The sequence below is a fragment of the Gossypium raimondii genome, chromosome 8 (assembly GCF_025698545.1).
Source record: "Gossypium raimondii isolate GPD5lz chromosome 8, ASM2569854v1, whole genome shotgun sequence".
Taxonomy (NCBI): domain Eukaryota; kingdom Viridiplantae; phylum Streptophyta; class Magnoliopsida; order Malvales; family Malvaceae; genus Gossypium; species Gossypium raimondii.
Window position 1 is genome coordinate 1,816,268 of NC_068572.1, and position 19,153 is coordinate 1,835,420.

Sequence of the window (19,153 nt, forward strand, 5' to 3'; positions counted from 1 at the left end):
ATTTAAACATAATTACACAACACCCACAAATACAAATTTAGAAATTATGATGAACATAAAAACACTCATATCATCCGCTAAATTATTCTAATCGCTCCCGAGGAAACTGAACGTGTTGAATCTTCCCATCCGATTCAATCCTGAGTTCCAATGCCGCTATCACAAATTACAAAAATAGAAGAAAGAAAAACATGTTTTAACTTAAATATTAGACTAAGAAAGATTAAACTTATGAAATGCTTGTTAGAAAAGAATCTCACCCACTCAAGATGTTGGATGCAGAGCTAGTTTCTTATGAAATTGTATTGCCTGTCTCTCCACCTTTCTAACAAACCACCATGGTCTTTCAGTTGTGAACACAATGTAACCTAGGCTCAATCCTAGCACCACTCCGCTTTCATACCCCATCATTACAACTTGCCAAAAGAAGGGTATTTCAGAACCTTCATGTTCCACCACCAATGGTAGACTTAGTTCAGCATTCCCATGGTCGACGCATTGCTTGGACAATGGTAACCCACACAATCCCAAGTTACCACTATAGGAATCATTATCAAACGTATCGAATTGATTCCCATGAGGAATTTGTCCAATAAAATTGTTGTTTGAAAGATCCAATACTTCAAGAAATGTCAGCTTCATCATTTGAGAAGGAATCCTGCCACTGAGCTTGTTTGATGAAAGATCCAATGATTCAAGTGCTACCAAATTTCCAAACGATGTTGAGATAGGATCCGAAAAGTTGTTGTGAGAGAAGTTGAGCATTTGCAAGGAAATAAATTGCCCGACGTCCTTGGGAATTTTTCCACAGAATTGGTTGTTTGACAAGTCCATAGATACGAAAATATCTAAGATCTTTGTCAATTCCATCTCCAATCTTTCCGTTGTCACATTCACAGGAATGTCATTATTAATACCAAGGAAATGCGAGTATAACAAGTCTTTAGGTTTATCTTTCATTGCTCCCAAATTTTGTAAGAGTTTCGTGGACAATGTGCCCGTGAACTTATTTCCAGAGAGATCAATTATTCGCAATGTAGAGAAGCTAGAAGAAGCAATGGAATGAGGTAGAGATCCATAAAATCTATTAAATCTCAAGATAAGAACTTGCAGACTTAGAATCGAATCTAACCAACGGGGAAACCTATCCGTTAACTTGTTGTTCCCTAAATTTAAAAGTTCCAATGAAGTAAAATTAGCCAAAGATGGTGGCACTAATCCTTCCAATTGATTGTCATTGAGTAAAAGATGGCTCAACTCATTATTATTCACAAAGAATTAGGGATCTTGCCAATGAAGTTGTTACTTTGCAAGTCCAATAACTCGAGATAGCTAAAATTACCAAGACAATCAGGAATAGTTCCACTCACGTTGTTTTCGGGCAAGTCCAGAACATTAAGCCGACTCAAATTGCAAATAGAAGAAGGGATGTTTGCTGTGAATTTATTCTTTGAAATGATGATCATTGACAACTCCTTTGAAATTGGAATTTGAGGATTCAAGCAAGTTGAGAGAATTGATACTTGAAGCAAGTTGGAATGAAGGTTGAGAAATCTCAAATTATTTTCCGGAAATTGCTCCAAAGTTGTCAAAATGTTATGAGAAAGGTTCAAGGATAACAATCCTTCCCACCCTTCAGCTTCCCATTTAGAAATTCCACCAGAAATCATGTTATTGGAAAGATCTAAAACCCACAACTTCGATGTTTGAAAGAAATTCGGGAACTGCCTTACGCTACAACCAGAGAATATCACATATTTAAGCTGGGGGGAAAGAATAGTTCACATCATTACCACTTTTGCTTAATGATAATAAACTATTACTTGAAACATCAAGAATTTCAAGACTTGTTAGTTTTGAAAGCATATCTGACTTGATCACACCACTCAAATTGTTGGGTGACAAATAAAGTGAACAAAGGTTCACAAGATCAAAAATGGAACCTGGTATTGGACCACTCAAGTTGTTTGATGACAAATCAAGCCTAGTAAGGTTCAAAAGATTAAAAATGGAATTTGGTATTGGACCACCAATGTTATTATAACTCAAATCAACCTCTTGGATGGAACTAGGCTTCTGAATTTGATCAATCGGACCAACTAGTTTGTTATAACGGAGGTCCAAGAGTGGAAGAGATTGCAGAGTAAATAGCCGAGATGGAACTGTTGGATAAATGGCAGCAGCAAAACAGAACAAAGATGAAAATGACCAAGAACAGAAAGTAACAGATGAAGCAAAAAATCAATCTTCTCATTGAAACTTTGAAATATATGATGTTACAAAAATAGTATGATAGTTACCTAACATTTTGTAACTGCTCCCATCAGTTTTAGTAACTTGCAATACAAAATAATACAAATTAAAGAGCTGAATAATTCAGCCTTTACATCTATCAAATTCAAATCCTAACAACTCTAAAAGCTAGTTGCATTTAGCTTGAATAGCATTACAAAATAATAAAAAAAAAGTAAACAAAAGAAACAAGCTGCTTCTGGTCCTGCTCGAATGGTCTGCTGCAGCTGCTAGTCTGCTTTCTGGCCTTTTGTTGCATTGCAGTCCATGTTCAACACTCCTCCTTGGACTGTAGGCAACAAACACCAACCGAATCTCTAAGAAATTCAAACCTCATAGCACCAAGAGGCTTTGTGAGAATGTCAGCCAATTGGTCTTGTGAGCTACAATGTGCAAGACTTACATCCTTTGATTGCACTACTTCTCGAACAAAATAGAATTTAAGTTTAAAATGTTTTGTTTTGCCATGAAAAACTGCATTCTTGGAGATAGCTACTGCTGACTAATTATCAACCATAATCTCAGTAGGTTCAAATTGCTCCTCATTCAAATCACACAACAATTTTCTAAGCCAAATTGTCTGACTTACTACTCCAGCTGCTGCTATGTACTCTGCCTCAGTAGTTGATTGAGCAACAGTTTGTTGTTTTTTAGAGCTCAAACAAAAAGCTCCCGAACCAAGTGAAAAAAGGTAGTCTGAGGTACTCCTTATATCATCAATCGAACCTCCCCAGTCACTGTCTGAGTAGCCAGTTAACTTTAGCTTACTCCCTGACTTGAACATCACTCCAAACTTCAAGGTTCCTTTGACATACCTGAGGATTCTCTTTGCTGCCTTTAAATGTGATGTGTTGCAGCTATGCATGAAACGAGATAGCAAACTAACCGAGTGCATAAGATCAGGTCTAGTTGCTGTTAAGTATAGCAAACATCCAATTAAACTTCTATACTCCCTTTCATCCCATTTTTCTTTATTTCCAAAGCTGCTCAACTTTTGTCCCATGACCAGAGGTATACTCACTGGCTTACAATTTTCCATGTGGAATTTAGTGAGTATTTTTTAGGCAAATGCATATTGACTGATGAAAATCCCTTGATCAATCTGACTTACTTCCATACCAAGGAAATAGCTCATAGTTCCCAAGTCTGTCATATCGAACATGACTTACATTTTCTCTTTGAACTCTTGGATCAGTTCAATTTTACTTTCACTCACCAACGAATCATCCACATATATTGAAACTATCAACAGTGTCTCATCTTTAGACTTTTTCACAAACAAAGTTAGTTCACTCAAACTTTTCTCAAAGCTGAGTTTAGACAGATATTCATCAATTCTATCATACCAGGCTCAAGGAGCTTATTTCAAACCATAAAGTGCCTTCTTCAGCCTATAAACATTGTCCTTCTTTCCTTGAACTTTAAATTCATCAGGCTGTTCAACATAAATCTCCTCTTTAAGAAAGCTATTTAAGAAGGCTGACTTGACATCAAGCTGGTGGACCTTCCACTGTTTCTGTGCAGCCAAGGCAAACAGCAACTTTATATGTCTAGCCTTGCTACTGGAGCAAAAGTTTCCTCAAAGTCAATGCCAAACTGTTGGCTATACCCTTTCACCACAAACCTAGCCTTATGTTTATTTAAAGAGCCATCTGTATTGAACTTAGCCTTGTAAACCCACTTGACACCAATGACTTTCTTTTGTTCTGGTCTGTCCACTAGATCCCAAGTGTCATTCTTGTGGATCATATCAATTTCAGCCTCCATAGCTTTCTTCTAGCTCTTGCTTCTAGCAGCCTCTTCATAGTTTATGGGTTCAGTAATGGCTACATTGCATCTCTGATAGATATTAACAATGAACCTTGTCCCTCTCACAGGAGTATCATCAACATTGGCATTACTGGCTTCACTTTCTGCCAATTCTAGATTACTGTCATCTTTCTCTTCTTCAAACTGAATTATATCTGAACCATCAAAGTCCCAAAACCTCGTTTCATCAAATTTAATATCCCTACTTACCAAAATTTTCTTGGTCGAGGGAATAAATATACTGTAGCCCTTCTTATAGCTACTGTAGCCAACAAATATACCAGCAATTGACCTCTTTTCAAGTTTGGTCCTTCTTTCTGCTGTTACAAGTACATAACATATGCAGCCAAACAATTTTAAGTGTGAAACAACATGTTTGAAACCATACCATGCTTCAAAAGGGGTCTTGTCCTTCACAGCATGTGTTGGCAGCCTATTGAGCAAATATACTGAAGTATTGACACCTTCAGCCCAAAAGATTCCTGGAAGCCTGCTTTGGAACAACAAACACCTGGTCATGTTCATTATTGTCCTGTACTTTCTCTCACTCACTCCATTTTGTTGAGGAGTGTACACTGTGGTCAGCTGATGATGGATTTCAACCTGCTCACATAGCTTCTGAAATCTTTCAGACAAGTATTCTGAACCATTGTCTGTCCTTAAGGCCTTAATCTTGCAGTCTGTTTGATTTTCTGCCTAAGCCTTAAACTTTGCAAACATTTCAAACACCTCTAACTTCTGTTTCATAAAATAAACCGAGCAAAATCTGGTCAAATCATCAATAAACGGTATAAAATACTTACTGTCATTCAAAGAAGGTGTCTTCATTAGTCCACAGACATCTGAATGCACCAGCTCAAGTCTGTCTCGAGCCCTCCATGCCTGGTTTGCTGGAAAAGGCAACCTAGCCTGTTTACCAAGCTGACACACCTCACAAACTGATTCACTTGCATTAACCTTAACCATGTCCTCTGTCATACTCATTTTGTGCAACAAATCGAGTGACTTGAGACTAACATGGCCAAACCTCTTGTGCCAAAGATCAGTAATATCAACTGAGCTTGTATAGGCACTATTCTCAAGCTGACTCACATCCAGCATGAAACATTTATCTGTCATAGGTGCTGAGACTATCTTCCTACCATGAGGATCAATTATAACACAAGAATCATTCTTGAAAACTAGTGAATAACCTTTCTTGACTAACTGGCCTACACTAAGAAGGTTCTGATCAATTTCAGGCACATAAAGCACATCTAAGATAACTTTGTTACCTGATCCAGTGTTGATCACAACATTACCTCTGCCCTTTGCTTCAATCAAGTTGTCATTGCCTATCCTAACTTTCGAGACATAACTCTTGTCAAGATTCTTGAACAAGCTCTCATCAGCAGCCATGTGGTGTGAGCAACCATTGTCCACAAGCCAACTACATTTGCTGTTGACTGCAAAACATGAAGCAGTGGACACATGCTCCTCCTAAGCTTGCATATCCTCAGCAGTCTTGGCTTGTACTGGCTGAGCTTGTGCCTTGTCATGATTTCTACAAATCTTCTCATGATGGCCATAATGCTTACAGTTCTTGCACTGGATGTCTGGTCTGGTCCAGCAAAATTTCTCCAAATGATTGGTCTTTTTGCAGTGAATGCATGGTGGAAACCTCCTTCTGCCTGCTTCTCTGTTTACTTCTTTCTTGGCTTTATCCTTTCTTTCAAACCAAGGTTTCTTATCTCTCTGATTTGAGCTAGAACCTACTATGGCTTTTGCTTGAAAGGCTCCTTCAAGGTTCTCCTCTTGTCTGCTAGCCCTTCTCTGCTCGAGTGCATAAAGAGAATTAACCAATTCAGACAAGCAAATGGTTGTGAGGTCCCTCGAGTCCTCCAGTGAGGAGATTTTTTATTCAAACCTCTCTGGAAGAGTGGTAACCACCTTCACAACCACTCTACTGTCACTAAAATCCTCTCCTAGGAGTCTTATGTTATTGACAGTAGTCATTATCCTGTCAGAATACTGTTTAATAGTTTCTGACTCCTTCATTTTTAAGTTTTTAAACTCTCTTCTCAGGTTGATGACTTGTTGCTGCCTGGTCTTGTCAAATCCCATAAACTCCTCTTTCAACCTGTCCCATGCCTGCTTAGGAGAATCACAGGCCATGATGCGAGTAAAGATAACATCAGACACACCATTCTGCAGACAGGCCATGGCTTTGTGCTTCTTGGCTCGTTCCTCACCATGTTGCCTGATCTGAGCAATGGTAGGATTTGCTCTTAATGGTGGTGGCTCGACATCACTTTCAACTGCACTCCAGAGGTCAAGTGCTTGGAGATATGTCTTCATCTTGACTATCCAAATGTTTTTGAAAACTAAAACTTAAACAACAGAGGTCCTCAAAGATAAGAGGCTCTGATTACCATTTGTTGGATAAATGGCAGCAGCAAAACAAAACAAAGATGAAAATGACCAAGAACAGAAAGTAACCGATGAAGCAAAAAATCAATCTTCTCATTGAAACTTTGAAATATATGATGTTACAAAAATAGTATGACAGTTACCTAACATTTGTAACTGCTCCCATCAGTTTTAGTAACTTGCAATACAAAATAATACAAATTAAAGAGTTGAATAATTCAGCCTTTACATCTATCAAATTCAAATCCTAACAACTCTAAAAGCTAGTTGCATTTAGCTTGAATAGCATTACAAAAATAAACAAAAAGTAAACAAAAGAAACAAGCTGCTTCTAGTCCTGCTCGAATGCTGGTCTGCTGCAGCTGCTAGTCTGCTTTCTGGCCTTTTGTTACATTGCAGTCCATGTTCAACAGGAACTCCACCACTTATAGAGTTATTAAATAACCGAAGTTTCCCTAGAAATTGAAGCCCACTAACATAATTTGGAAAGGGACCTTCCAAGTGGTTTTTTGACAAATCCAAATAGGTAATTTTTGTGAGGTTGAAGATAGTTGTCGGAAGTGGACTACTCAAATTGCATGAAGAAAAGCTCAAAGAAATTAATTTTCTAAGGTCTCTAAAAACATCTGGAATCTGTCCTTCAAGCGAATTTCCTTGTAAATAAACGGAAATGATTTTAGTGAGATTTCCAAATGTTGCTGGAATTGGCCCCCTAAAACCACAATGGGAAAGGTCCAACAACTCAAGGCCACTACTGCAGTCTGTGTTAGGGAGATAACCTGTGAGATTTTCATTCTCACTTAAATCTAAATTTTTGAGGTTTGGAAGCTGAGAAACTTGAGTTGGAAATTCCCCATGTAATTGACAATGTGAGAGACTCAAATGTTCAAGGGACGAAGACAAGTTTAGAAAGGAAGTAAGTGCAACATCAGACATATCTACATAGTCAAGCACAAGGTTTCTTAATTTTGTCAAGTTTCTTGCAAGCAAGTCGAAACCTTGGCCATCAAATCTCAATTCAGAAATGGAAACATCAAGTGAAACCAAACTTAACAAGACACCGATTTGATGCGAGATTAAGCCAGAGAAGGCATTATCAGAAAGATTAAGATGGGTTAAACTCACCAACTGACTAAATAACTTTGATGAAATGGTGCCATCGAAACCATTCCCAGCAAGGTTGAGTCGTCGTAGTCCATGAAAATGAAACAAGCTGCGAGTGTTCTCAAGAAGAGAGCCTTCGAGGTAGTTGTAGCTCAAGTCAAGCCATTGGAGGTTTTGAAGTTGAAAGAGGCTGTTGTTTGCAAAGAGAGAACCAACAAGGCAACTCTGACTAAGATCGATGCCGATTACATGACCAGTCACGTGGTCGCATTTCACTCCCTCCCATGAACAACAATCAATGCTTTTGTTCCATGACTCTGTCTATCCTGGGGTAAGGATCTTTATTATCACCATCAGGGTTCAAATCACAATCAACAGACATGGTGGTATTAAAATGGAGCAAACCATCTCTTTGATGTGGGAGACATAAATGAGAGGATGGAGGAGGAACAGAGGACCACAAAGTCCATGAAAGTTGCAAGACCACCAAAACCAGGCAAAGGCTTCCCATATATTTTTTTCTCCAAAAAAGAAACAAGTACAAAGTTAAGAAACAAAGGGGTATGTATTATAACAACAACCAAGTCCTTAATTGAATTACAAATAATTTATCATATTTTAAAATACTTTTATACTTTTTTTATTAATTTGATATTTAAAAACTTGTGGTCTAATAATGTCACTAGTTCTGTACCCTGTGAATTTTTGAAATTTAGTCCCTATGTTTTAATTCTAAAAATTCAGTCTTTCTACTTGTTTGATTTAAAATTAAAGTCTGTTTGATAATATTGTAAATTGATTTATTTTAATTTTTAATTTGTTATAAATTAGACTTTAATTTTTACATCATACCTTTAAAACTAAAATATCACACATTCAAATGCAAGGGTAATTCATTAATAATGGAATCCAAGTTTGAAAACTTAGCGCGCCTCGTATTATCATTTTTCAACTTAGTTAATACTTCAATTACTATCAATATTAATCATAATTACACGATACCCACGAATACAAATTTAGAAATTATGATGAAGACACAGCCACTCATATCATCTCCTAAATTAACAACACCCCCAATTTATTTATTCTAATCTCTTCTAAGGAAACTGAACATGCTTAATCACTCAACCGTACAAGAAAATATTCACCAATGTACAAGAATAGTCGCTCAAACTATTAATTTTTTCGATTTAATCACTCAATTTTCTTAATTAAATATTTTAGTCACTCTTTCTTTTCACTTACTAACAAAGTCTAATATGGGCTTTTCTATTATCTAATAACAGATTTAACTTTATTAATATTTTTATTTAAAAAACATTATTCATAAATTGTAAAAGGATTATCCATGTATAAAATTTAATATGATTAAATTAACCATTATATTTTATAAAAAGATCGTGCTTCAATTACAATAAATATTAACCATGAAAAATCGAAATCATATATACTTAAAGCACTATAGAGTGAACATAAAGAAAAAAAAAAGTCTTGATTGTACCATTCAAGTCTATCCCATTTTAGTTGTCAATACGACTTGCATATTTTTTTGATTTTTCGTTTTTTGAAGAACAGCCATGAACTTCGAACACGAATCATAAAACGGATATAGAATTAAACCATTAAACCTAATTTAACAATAAATTATTGTATTTCATAAATAATTTTACACTTTTTTATTCAATTTTAAATATTCATAGTTTTAAGATTTATATTTAGTTATAAACATTATTTTCTTTTATTGTCCAATGAACACATCAAAAATTAAAGGTATAGTTTTATGTGAATAGAGAGAATGGCAGTGGCTGTATTATCAATGTGTATAGAGAGATATGAGAAAGGGATTGGTATTAGACAGCTGAGTTGTAACTCGTGGGCGAAGATGGAATATTGAATGTATCCTAGTTAAAACATGGCATACCATAGTTACAAAAATCCATAGTTCAGAAAAACCATGTGAATAGAGCGAATGGCAGTGGCTGTAATTTCATGTGTAAATCCTGTGGTGGTATACCAAAGCCATTGCATCAATAATCAAAGTCCATAAATACGAAAATGACCATGGTATTCGTCAATTTCATCTCTAATCTTTTCGTTGTTACGTTCACACATCAATAATCATTTTCAAATTAACCACATCTTAATTGTAGCACAAAAGTCTATCTTATTTTAGACATTAGGACTTACATTTTTTTTTTTTTTGATTTCCCATTTCATTGTCTACTTTTCATTTTGTACCAAAAAATAAGGCTTTTTTTATAAAAATGATATTAAAAAAATTAATTAATTACAAAAATGAGGTGGGAACAAATTAATTATGAAAATGAGACATTTGTTACAGTGCTCCTCGATGTCATTTGACACACCGGCGGCACCACCCCACTTTTCGTCCAATCATGCAACAATCAATAAGGTTTAAAAAAATAATTTTTTTGTGCAGCCGCTGTGTCAAGTAGCACCGGTATGTATTTCTAAAAAAACCCATGAAAATATGAGTATACACGGTGGAAGAAAAATACAAAAAAAAAATTTATTGGTCCCTCCAATGTGTATCGAGTGGAATCGCATTAGTTAAAAAAACACCCTGTTAGAAAAAAAAAAGCTTAATAACAATTTATCGCTTTTAAAATATTTTTATACATTTCTATTTATTTGATATTTAAAATTTTAGGTATAATAATGCCCCTAGTCCTTGTACACTTTTCTTTTTAATTTAGCCTCTCTACTTTTAATTCCTAGAAGTTAATCATCTAAAGTCCAATTGTAACAATGTTAATTTATTTCTATTAAATTTGAATATGTTATTAATTGGACTTTAATTTTTAAATCAAATTAAACGAAGTTCATTAATAGTGTTGTTAATTAGACTTTAATTTTCAAATTAGAAAAACAGAGGTACTAAATTTTAAAAGTCTGAAGACTACAAGGAGTGGGGTGTAATTAAAGTAAAAATCTAATACAATTTTCGCCATCTTTTTATTATTAAAAATGACTATAGGTATTTTTTTCCTCAAACCCCAAATTAATTATATCCATGTTGAATGAAATACAAGCATCCAATGGAGTTGTAAATTGGTATACAAGCTCAATGGAAACCTTCTAAAACCCATTGCCATGCTTACAATAAAATTCCATTTCTTATAAAATCCAATGCCACCAAAGGGTTCTTTTTTTTTTAAATGAAATTCCCTTCATCCGAATTGATGATACACCAATCAATTCTTAATCCATGGTCCGGTTCCAAACAACAACAGATGAATCTAAGTGCAAAAAAAAGAAATACTACGAAAATTATGTGGACTTCAATTAAACAGCTACCATTGCAGCCACCATTGCTTGCAATGGGTAGGGAGGGGATGACCGGAGAGAATAGATCCAAAAGAGCTGACAAATAAACTACCGGCAAATCCACCACCAAGGAGTGGCCAAAGCCTAGGACAGAGTCACCAAGACCGTCGACTCCCCTCGACGGCTGTAGATCCAATATCTTCAAGAGGGCATCAACAACCAACCTGCGACGGTTCGATGCAACTCAACCAACATCACCATGTTCAAGCCTTCAGGGCCAAACGGCAACAGTGCACTGCCTTGTGCAGTGTCCTTGCCAAGCATTTAAAACAAAAGCCGAGAAAACTAGAATCAATCCAACTATCCCTTTATTTGAATTGATATACCAGTCAATTCTGAATCCATTCTCAATCCAATCGACAGATCTGATTCCACCAACAACAGATGTTTCTAAGTGCAAAGAAAACATACTATGAAAAATATGTGGAGAATTTCAATTAAACAGCTACCATTGCAGGCAAGCTATACTATTTTTTGATCTAAACAGTAGTGGCACACTTAAACCATTTATCAGCGAAGCAATTTGCTCCTTAACAATCTTATGTCCCCTTACATAAAATTCCAATAAAATTGCAGTGGCTAACAACAGATGACAGAAGAATACAGTTACAGTTGCAGTCTAATAATAAATTTCATCAAAACCCAAAGTTTAAATGAAACCAAACTCAAACCCTCGCTACCGATCTTTGAGTTCCTGCTCGAATTGAAGCAATTTCTCCCGGACGGGCTGCAAAAACCGCTTCTTCAAGTCCTGGATAATCTGCTGCTTGTCTTGCTGCACGAAATCCTTTTCTTCACTAAGCTGTACTGCCATCTATAATTATCCAAAACGGAAAAATTTTAGTTAGTTTCAGTCATTTCTGCCAAGCTCTATTATGGTTCTAAAAAGTCGATAGATTACCAATGCCTATTTGCCTAACATATAACTATGGAATGAAAACAATTGCCCTCCCCTAAGATTGGTTTTAGGGTTCAAAATATCATGTTCTCTCCTAAACCTACACCTACAAATCACGTATTCTTATTGCATTCTAGTCATAATCGTGATATATTTATACTACATATTTTATCACGTTAACAGTTCGTATTATATAGCTATTGACGCATTCCTATATTTATATAAAGTTCATGTTATTGTTTATAGGTTAAAATATGCCATAACTCTTTGTGATCTTCACAAATTTGGAATCTAGTCCTTATACTTTTATTTTCAAAAATTAATCATCTACTTTTCAGATTTCAAAATTCAGGTCCAATAATTAACTCTATTTTTCTTTGTTAAATTTGACAATGAGACATTTTGAAAAAAAACTCGCTTGGTAGTCAAGTAACTAAGACAATGACTACCAAGTAACCAAGACAATGACGTTGTAATGAACCTGAATTTAACAAAACAATTTTAGCAATGTTAAGAGTTGGACCTGAATTTTGAATTCTGAAAAGTAAGACTAAATTCCTAAAAATATAAGTACAGGGACTCAATTCCAAATCTAAAAAGAGTAGAGGGACTTATGGCATATTTTAACCTTGTTTATATTATGTTGGGGTTTTAATTGTATTCTACTTTTCTTCAAATCATGTGTAGTATCCAAATATTTTAAGTATACCTAAAACAGTAAATTCTATCAGTTAGAATTAATATTTGGTCAATTTTTTTTTCAAATTCAATAGTATACTCTACTGGTTTATTGTTTCAATTTCTCTCATTAATTCCCACCATTATGCTTCTCACTATTTTGTTCCAACCTCCTTTTCTACAATAAAACAGCCACAGCAACACCAATTCTTTGGTTCATTAGTTTATGCCATATATTTGTCACTTGGCAATTTCATGTAAGAGACATATTCTACAGTAAACACTATCCTAGCACCGGCAGTCATTGAATTTATACCAAAGGCCTATCCATCATAACATGTCATAGAATTTATACCATAGGCCCATGCATCATAACATGTTTGCATTTAGGTATACCAAGATCTATTCCACAAGTTTATCCTCTCTCTTCTAAACCAAATAGTTATCTCTCAATTCAAGCATACCTGCAAATCATCGAGCTCACCAAAAGAAAATTCTGGGATATCAATATGGCCCTTAACCGTCTTCTTCTCCTCCAGTAGATGCCACTCCCCTGATTTCCATTTAGATCCCAATTTGATCAACAAAGTGATAAATAAGCTTAGAAAGCAAAAGCATAACACCATATTTAGACCCACTTACCGTTGATTTTTAATGTCAACTCATACGTATAGCCAACACGCTTCTTGTTTCGTACAGTCACCAAAAATGCCTGCTCAAACAAGAAAAATTCCCCATAAAATAAGGTTAATATCTATGTATACAGACATAGCTATAGTTTAGTTAAGCTTACATCAATGGAGTCAAATAACATTATAAGACAAAAACACAAATAGAAGTAAGAAAAATAACTCACATCGCCAACACACTTGGTTACATCAGAAATTTCAGCCTTGCCACAAGATAAATCCAATGAACCCACAGATTTAAGCAATTCCTGGAAAATAAAACTGGGTTCTTCAGTACATCTCAAGCTTTTAAACATACGTATTGTTGAGGGGAAGTTGGCCTCAGACCTTCAACGAAAGGTATTGTCTTCCTAACTCTGTGAAGCCCTTTGGGCTCTCCTTGGATTACAGGAGACAGAACTCCACCACAGGACAATACCTTCCGTTGAGGGTCCGAGACCAACCTCCCCTCAACACATATACATTATGTATATCAAAAATCAGGGTTTTGAATATAGACCTTTAATCTTTGAGTAGCCCAGTTATTAAGGTTTTTCTCCTCCCAAGTTCCAGCCTATGGTGAACAAGGACCAAAAAAAACATTAAACGAAATCATTGAAATGTACGAAAATCTGAAATACCCATTAATAAAACCCTAGATCAGATCACAAACATGAGCATAGAAAATGCAAATTTTTAAAAAATAAATAAGGCATTACCTTATTCCAAACAGAACCAAGAGATGTAGACTGAGATTGAGTTGAAAGGACGTCTTGAGCAGTGAGCTTCTTAGGAACAGGGAGCGGAGCAGCGTCCGCCGTCGTTTCTCTCACCCAATAAGTATACGACGCCGCCTGCCCATTGCCGTTGCCGTCGCCGTGGGCGTGGGCGTTCTCTACTCCTCCATTCTCCATCTCTTTATATGCCAATGGTATGGATCCAATCAACTTATCGCCGAATTTAATTGAAGATTTGCTGGATGGAAGGATGAATCGGAGAATGGAAAAGAAGGGAAGATTTATTTATTATTTAAGATTCATTCAAAATAGGATTTTCTGGAAGCTTCTTCCAGTATTATGGCTTTTTAAGTTGAAACCTAGAGTCTTCCTCTTGCTTTTATTTCACCATTCTTATTTTTAGGGGAAACTATTTTTATACTATATTTTCCAACACCCACAACGTGGGTGAAAAGGAAACAAAATAGATTAATAAAAATAAATAGAAAATTTGTAAGTGATTGGTTAAATATTTTTATATTTTATTAGGAGAAATAGGGTTTGTTTTAGATTAAAGAAACTGAAATTCCTATGTAATTTTATGTTTTTTCATAAAAGTGAAATTCCAACCATCAATTATGCCAATTCAACATCGTTTTATAAAATTTGATTTTCTCTTAATTTTAAGGAAGCTAAAAAGATATTTATTAAATTCTCCAATAGATTTGTTTTATGTGATATCAATCTCAAAAATATTTTCATAACCAATATCATTGGTTCCAATTCTATACGTAAAACTTTAAATTTATACCAACAATATATAATGCAAAATATGCAATCTAATAATATAAACAAAATTAATGTCTTGTAATTTTATAGTACATTTTATTAATTTTTCAAATTAATTCATCCAATGCTTGAGATATATTTATTACATATTTCAAAAAAAATCAATTCTTTCTATTTTATTTCATTTTATTTTATCTTAAAATAAAGAAAAGACATTCATATCTATTTCCATTTTACGGTCCATAAATATTAATTTTTTGAAATTTATAATTGCCCTCACAACAATATTAAGATTTGAACCTAAATTCCTTTGATGGTACATAATTTTTTTAAATGTGTGCCAAAAATGAATTCTAAATCGAGCTACAACTCAAATCGACTTTTTATTTTTTTTCCTTAACCCTAAAAGCAAGTTGAGGAAATCTCGTTCTACCAACCAACCATATCATTGAAATTGAATGAAGAAGCAGACACTATTGACTTTTCAACTTTGAATTTCATGTCAAACTTTGCCTTCAATGCTCAAAACAAAGACCTAACACTAAATGCTCCCACAATTTTCGGATTTTTAAACATCATCCATCACCAATAACCAATCACTACAATTTGGTCATCTAATCTCAATCTTCAGATCAATATACCCTTTAAGAACAGTACAACAAAACCTAACAACTACATCAAAATTCAGTTTTCTTAATATAGGACCTCCATGGTACTTTTACAGATAAATAGAAGAGGTATGAAATATAATTTTCCCATTACATCAAAGTTCAAACCTCAACTTGAAATCCCATTATTATTTTCTTTTATTTGTTTTTGCTTGAAGGCAATCAGACCTAGAAAGCTCAAAATAATAATAGTAATGATAACAGACAATGCATGTATGGAGTGAGGGATATTATCAGCAGAAGATAATTGAATGCTAAACAGCTAACTTGAAATCCCACCTCGTCTCGGCTCATTTCATCTCATCAGGTCAGGTAGCAGCAGACAAGGGTTGAATGGCAGCAAGCGGATTAACTTGGTATGAAAATGCAAGTTCCCATAAGTCTACCAAACACTTCTTCACAAACAAAGCTTGTCTCTTAACAATCCTATAAACAACAACAAATATATATCATATACAAATATACATGTATTCATTCATTGTCAATAGAATATATATATATACACATTTCCCTTTCTCTACCAGAAAGGCATTCATGAATTTCTAACCTAGGACCGTAATTAAGAACATTAAGTATGCTTCAACAACAGAAAGTTATGACCAAATATTTCAGGGTAAAAGAACAAGAAGACAATCTTACCTCTGTAAAGAAATTCCTCTCCTTCGAAGGATGTAGTATACGAGAAGGACCAGACAGCCAATCAAGATTTTACCATTTGATATGACCACCCGATGATTACCGAACTTCAAAGTGATATTAGAAAACCAAGATAGAAAGCCATGGGATTGTCCGTACAGTTTCAAATTTGCCTGCTTTGAATCTCTCTCTCCATTAAGCAGGCTGCTGGTCTTTAAGCCTTTTGGTGTCCCCTCAGGCACATTTGAACCCTTATTGGAAGAATGAGATTCATGGTTTGCCAGAGGCAAATGTGACGAGGAGCCTTGTGGTAAATGAGTTACCTTTGTGGAATATAGGGAGTGCAATCTTCTCAAAAGGTCCTAGAATAATACATGTAAAGATGGTAAGTTGGTGCAATACTCGTATATTCCAAGAGAAAACAAAAATTATTCCCTCATAATTAATAAAATCAAGCACCACCAACACCATGACAAGCAAAGTACAAGAAAATAAATTGTTCTAAAGCTTGTCTGGTGTGAAATTGCATGATGTGAGAGAGAACCTCCTTGCAGATGCAAATCTATAAGTAGTCCAGCCTATGAAATAGATTGCATTTCAAAGGAACAAAAGATGCATGCATATAAATAGTTGTATGAGCTAGGAACCTAATGATTCAATTAGGAAATGCCCAAATTTGACTTAAAGCAAAGCCTAACTAAACAATGAAAAAATGTTCAAGACACTGGACTTAATTTTGCAATTTCATGAAGACAAGAAATTTTCAATGTACACGACTCTTAAAACAAGAAAAAAAAAACGATCTTGAAACTTAAACCTAGAAGTTAGGACTGAAAAACAACAAATAAAGCCTATTCAAGCACCCAACTAAGATACTCAGCAGTGGAAATGTGCTAAGATAAAGCCTATTCAAGCACCCAACTAAGATACTCAGCAGTGGAAATGTGCTAAGTTACAGTCTGGGCATGAGGACCAACCTTAGCACACCACTTAATGTTAAGCATGAACCTAAAACCAATCAACAATATATGGAAAGGCAGAACCTAAAGATAAGGCCATAGCAAATCCGAAACTTAGCCAATGTGAGATAACATAATATAAAAATTCCCTCTTTCTCGTAGGCCCATTATTAACAACTAAATAACTAAGCATAAGACTTGGCATCAATAAATAAGGTAACAAAGAACTAGGGCTCTAATACCATGTTAAGCGCAAAAGGCCACTAGCTAATTCTAAATTAACTGATGCAGAGTGACACCGTTGTACTTAACACTGTGTAAAGCTCTTCTCAACAGTGCTCCACCATCAACACAAATCATGCTGAATCTCAACTACCAAAAACTTGTGAACAGCTAGATGAAGTATATTTATGTACACAAAAGGCGCAGACTCAATCTAACAGTGTACTAAGACATTTCTACTTAAGCATATATTACCTGTCGGTTTTTCTCTGGCAAAGCAGTTTGCTCAACCCAAGAGATTGCAAGATCGACATCACTGGAAACTGTTCCCAGAAGCATGACAGCATACAACTCAACAACTTCAATATACTTATCAACTCCCAAGACAGAATAGCTATCACTTCCACCCTTGAAATTCGAACTTGTTTCAGCACTAGCAAGAACATAGCATTGTTCATCCACATATCTCCACTTGCTAAGAAACTCCTCAAGAAACTCTTTGGCGCCTAAAGCTGAAGCTTCTGATATTTGGAAACATACCCTGAAGATTCAATAACGGAAGGAAATTTAGCACCATTGTCCTAGAGGTTCGGATGCCTATCCCAAGGAAAAATGTTATTGTAGCATTGAAACTAGAACTTATATAATATAATACGGGTAAGCGTGGATATACAACTTCCATTCAGAAACGAGACCTCAGCAACACTAGCCTCAGAAAATAAGAAAGAAGGGATGAAAGCTGTACACCCATCAGGCAGTAATAGTAAAACAAAAAAAGTTCGAGATAAAAGAAAAGGGATAAAATTAAACATTTTTGGCCACCTACGAAGCTGGATTCAGAATGGGATAAAAAGTTGGAAGCAGTATATAAAACAAAAATAAGAATTGTTTTCAGTGAATAGTTATGTTAATCTCTCCATCATCTCTAAATTCATACATAGGAATTGAGGTATAATCCTCAAAATATATATTAAAAAATATAGAGCATAACACAAATTCATAGGTAACATAGATGAATAAAAGAAAGAAAGGATTACCCAGTAAGAAGAACTTGAACAGGGATTGATTCAATTGAAACAAATAACGTTTTGAGCTCATTCAGAATTGTAGAAGTCCTGCAACGAATAGCATCATAATCAGCTAAAATAAGCAAAAAGAAAGCTATAACATGTTCCTTTTTCAATTTTCCCCCCTACCAAACAAAGCTATACCTGGAGAGTTGTTTCAAGGACTGAACCAAGACCATACCAGCAGCCTCCATCGCTTCATACAAATCAAACTCAGAATCATCATCAATCGATACATTGGGACTGCCTCTTTGCTTTATTATGGAAGAAGCTAATGATGCAGCCTCCTCATACATGGAGCAAACCAAGAAGCTATTACAACAATCAAAACCAAATTCATCAGTAGCTTGTCACACAAAAATATATATTTAAAAACAAAAGTTGTCAAATTCATCATTGAAATTACCTTTCGGAGCGTTCAATCTCTGCCCAAATTGCGTCAGCCATTTTGGGCGTCTGATAAAATTAAGGTAAAAATGAAGATAACGCAACGAGCTTTGTATTCAATCTAACCCAAATGTGAAGTTATCTTCACTCGGAATCAGAATTGATTAAATTCGAATAAATGATTCAAATAAACAAATAAAAACTTAAAATTATTGAAATGATTTCTTTTTTGCAATGGTTCATCCGTTCATTTTCCTTCCTCAGATTATCTTTTAGGGTAAATTGTACTCAACTCTAAGACTATTAGTAAATTTATACTTTGATTACTCAATTTTAAAAAATTATAAATTAGCCATTGAACTATTTGAACCGTTAAATTGCCAACAAATATCAAATGGTTGTTAACGAGCAGCGCCCTGAATATTTCCAAAATCAGCCTTTTTTTTATTTTTTTTATTTTTCGGTCCAAAATCAATCTATTTCCATAAATATTGAAAAAAAAA

At 35.0% G+C, this 19,153-nt stretch overlaps 5 protein-coding genes across 5 annotated transcripts; all 5 read right to left on the minus strand.

The window, feature by feature from the left end:
* Positions 1-264: 264 nt before the first annotated feature.
* LOC105793059 (receptor-like protein 9DC3) lies at positions 265-4,059 on the minus strand. Its single transcript, XM_012621999.2, has 6 exons — positions 3,856-4,059; positions 3,664-3,808; positions 2,878-3,204; positions 1,874-2,162; positions 1,343-1,734; positions 265-1,166 (listed from the first exon to the last, which is right to left on the minus strand). The coding sequence occupies exons 1-6, from the start codon at positions 4,057-4,059 to the stop codon at positions 265-267; spliced, it is 2,259 nt and encodes a 752-aa protein (XP_012477453.2).
* Positions 4,060-5,580: 1,521 nt separating this feature from the next.
* On the minus strand, positions 5,581-6,438 carry LOC105793060 (uncharacterized). Its single transcript, XM_012622000.1, has 2 exons — positions 6,031-6,438; positions 5,581-5,913 (listed from the first exon to the last, which is right to left on the minus strand). Exons 1-2 carry the CDS (start codon positions 6,436-6,438, stop codon positions 5,581-5,583), a joined length of 741 nt encoding a protein of 246 aa, XP_012477454.1.
* A 360-nt stretch (positions 6,439-6,798) lies between these two features.
* LOC105793062 (receptor-like protein Cf-9 homolog) lies at positions 6,799-11,226 on the minus strand. The gene is made up of 3 exons (XM_012622001.1): positions 11,161-11,226; positions 11,015-11,086; positions 6,799-7,935 (listed from the first exon to the last, which is right to left on the minus strand). The coding sequence occupies exons 1-3, from the start codon at positions 11,224-11,226 to the stop codon at positions 6,799-6,801; spliced, it is 1,275 nt and encodes a 424-aa protein (XP_012477455.1).
* A 144-nt stretch (positions 11,227-11,370) lies between these two features.
* Positions 11,371-14,338, minus strand: LOC105790157 (uncharacterized). Its single transcript, XM_012617597.2, has 6 exons — positions 13,926-14,338; positions 13,727-13,780; positions 13,395-13,475; positions 13,181-13,250; positions 13,003-13,091; positions 11,371-11,776 (listed from the first exon to the last, which is right to left on the minus strand). The coding sequence occupies exons 1-6, from the start codon at positions 14,118-14,120 to the stop codon at positions 11,639-11,641; spliced, it is 627 nt and encodes a 208-aa protein (XP_012473051.1). The 5' UTR covers positions 14,121-14,338; the 3' UTR covers positions 11,371-11,638.
* A 988-nt stretch (positions 14,339-15,326) lies between these two features.
* On the minus strand, positions 15,327-18,902 carry LOC105790159 (protein APEM9). Its single transcript, XM_012617599.2, has 6 exons — positions 18,670-18,902; positions 18,408-18,575; positions 18,234-18,311; positions 17,452-17,737; positions 16,019-16,377; positions 15,327-15,805 (listed from the first exon to the last, which is right to left on the minus strand). The coding sequence occupies exons 1-6, from the start codon at positions 18,708-18,710 to the stop codon at positions 15,688-15,690; spliced, it is 1,050 nt and encodes a 349-aa protein (XP_012473053.1). The 5' UTR covers positions 18,711-18,902; the 3' UTR covers positions 15,327-15,687.
* Between the last annotated feature and the right edge of the window lie 251 nt (positions 18,903-19,153).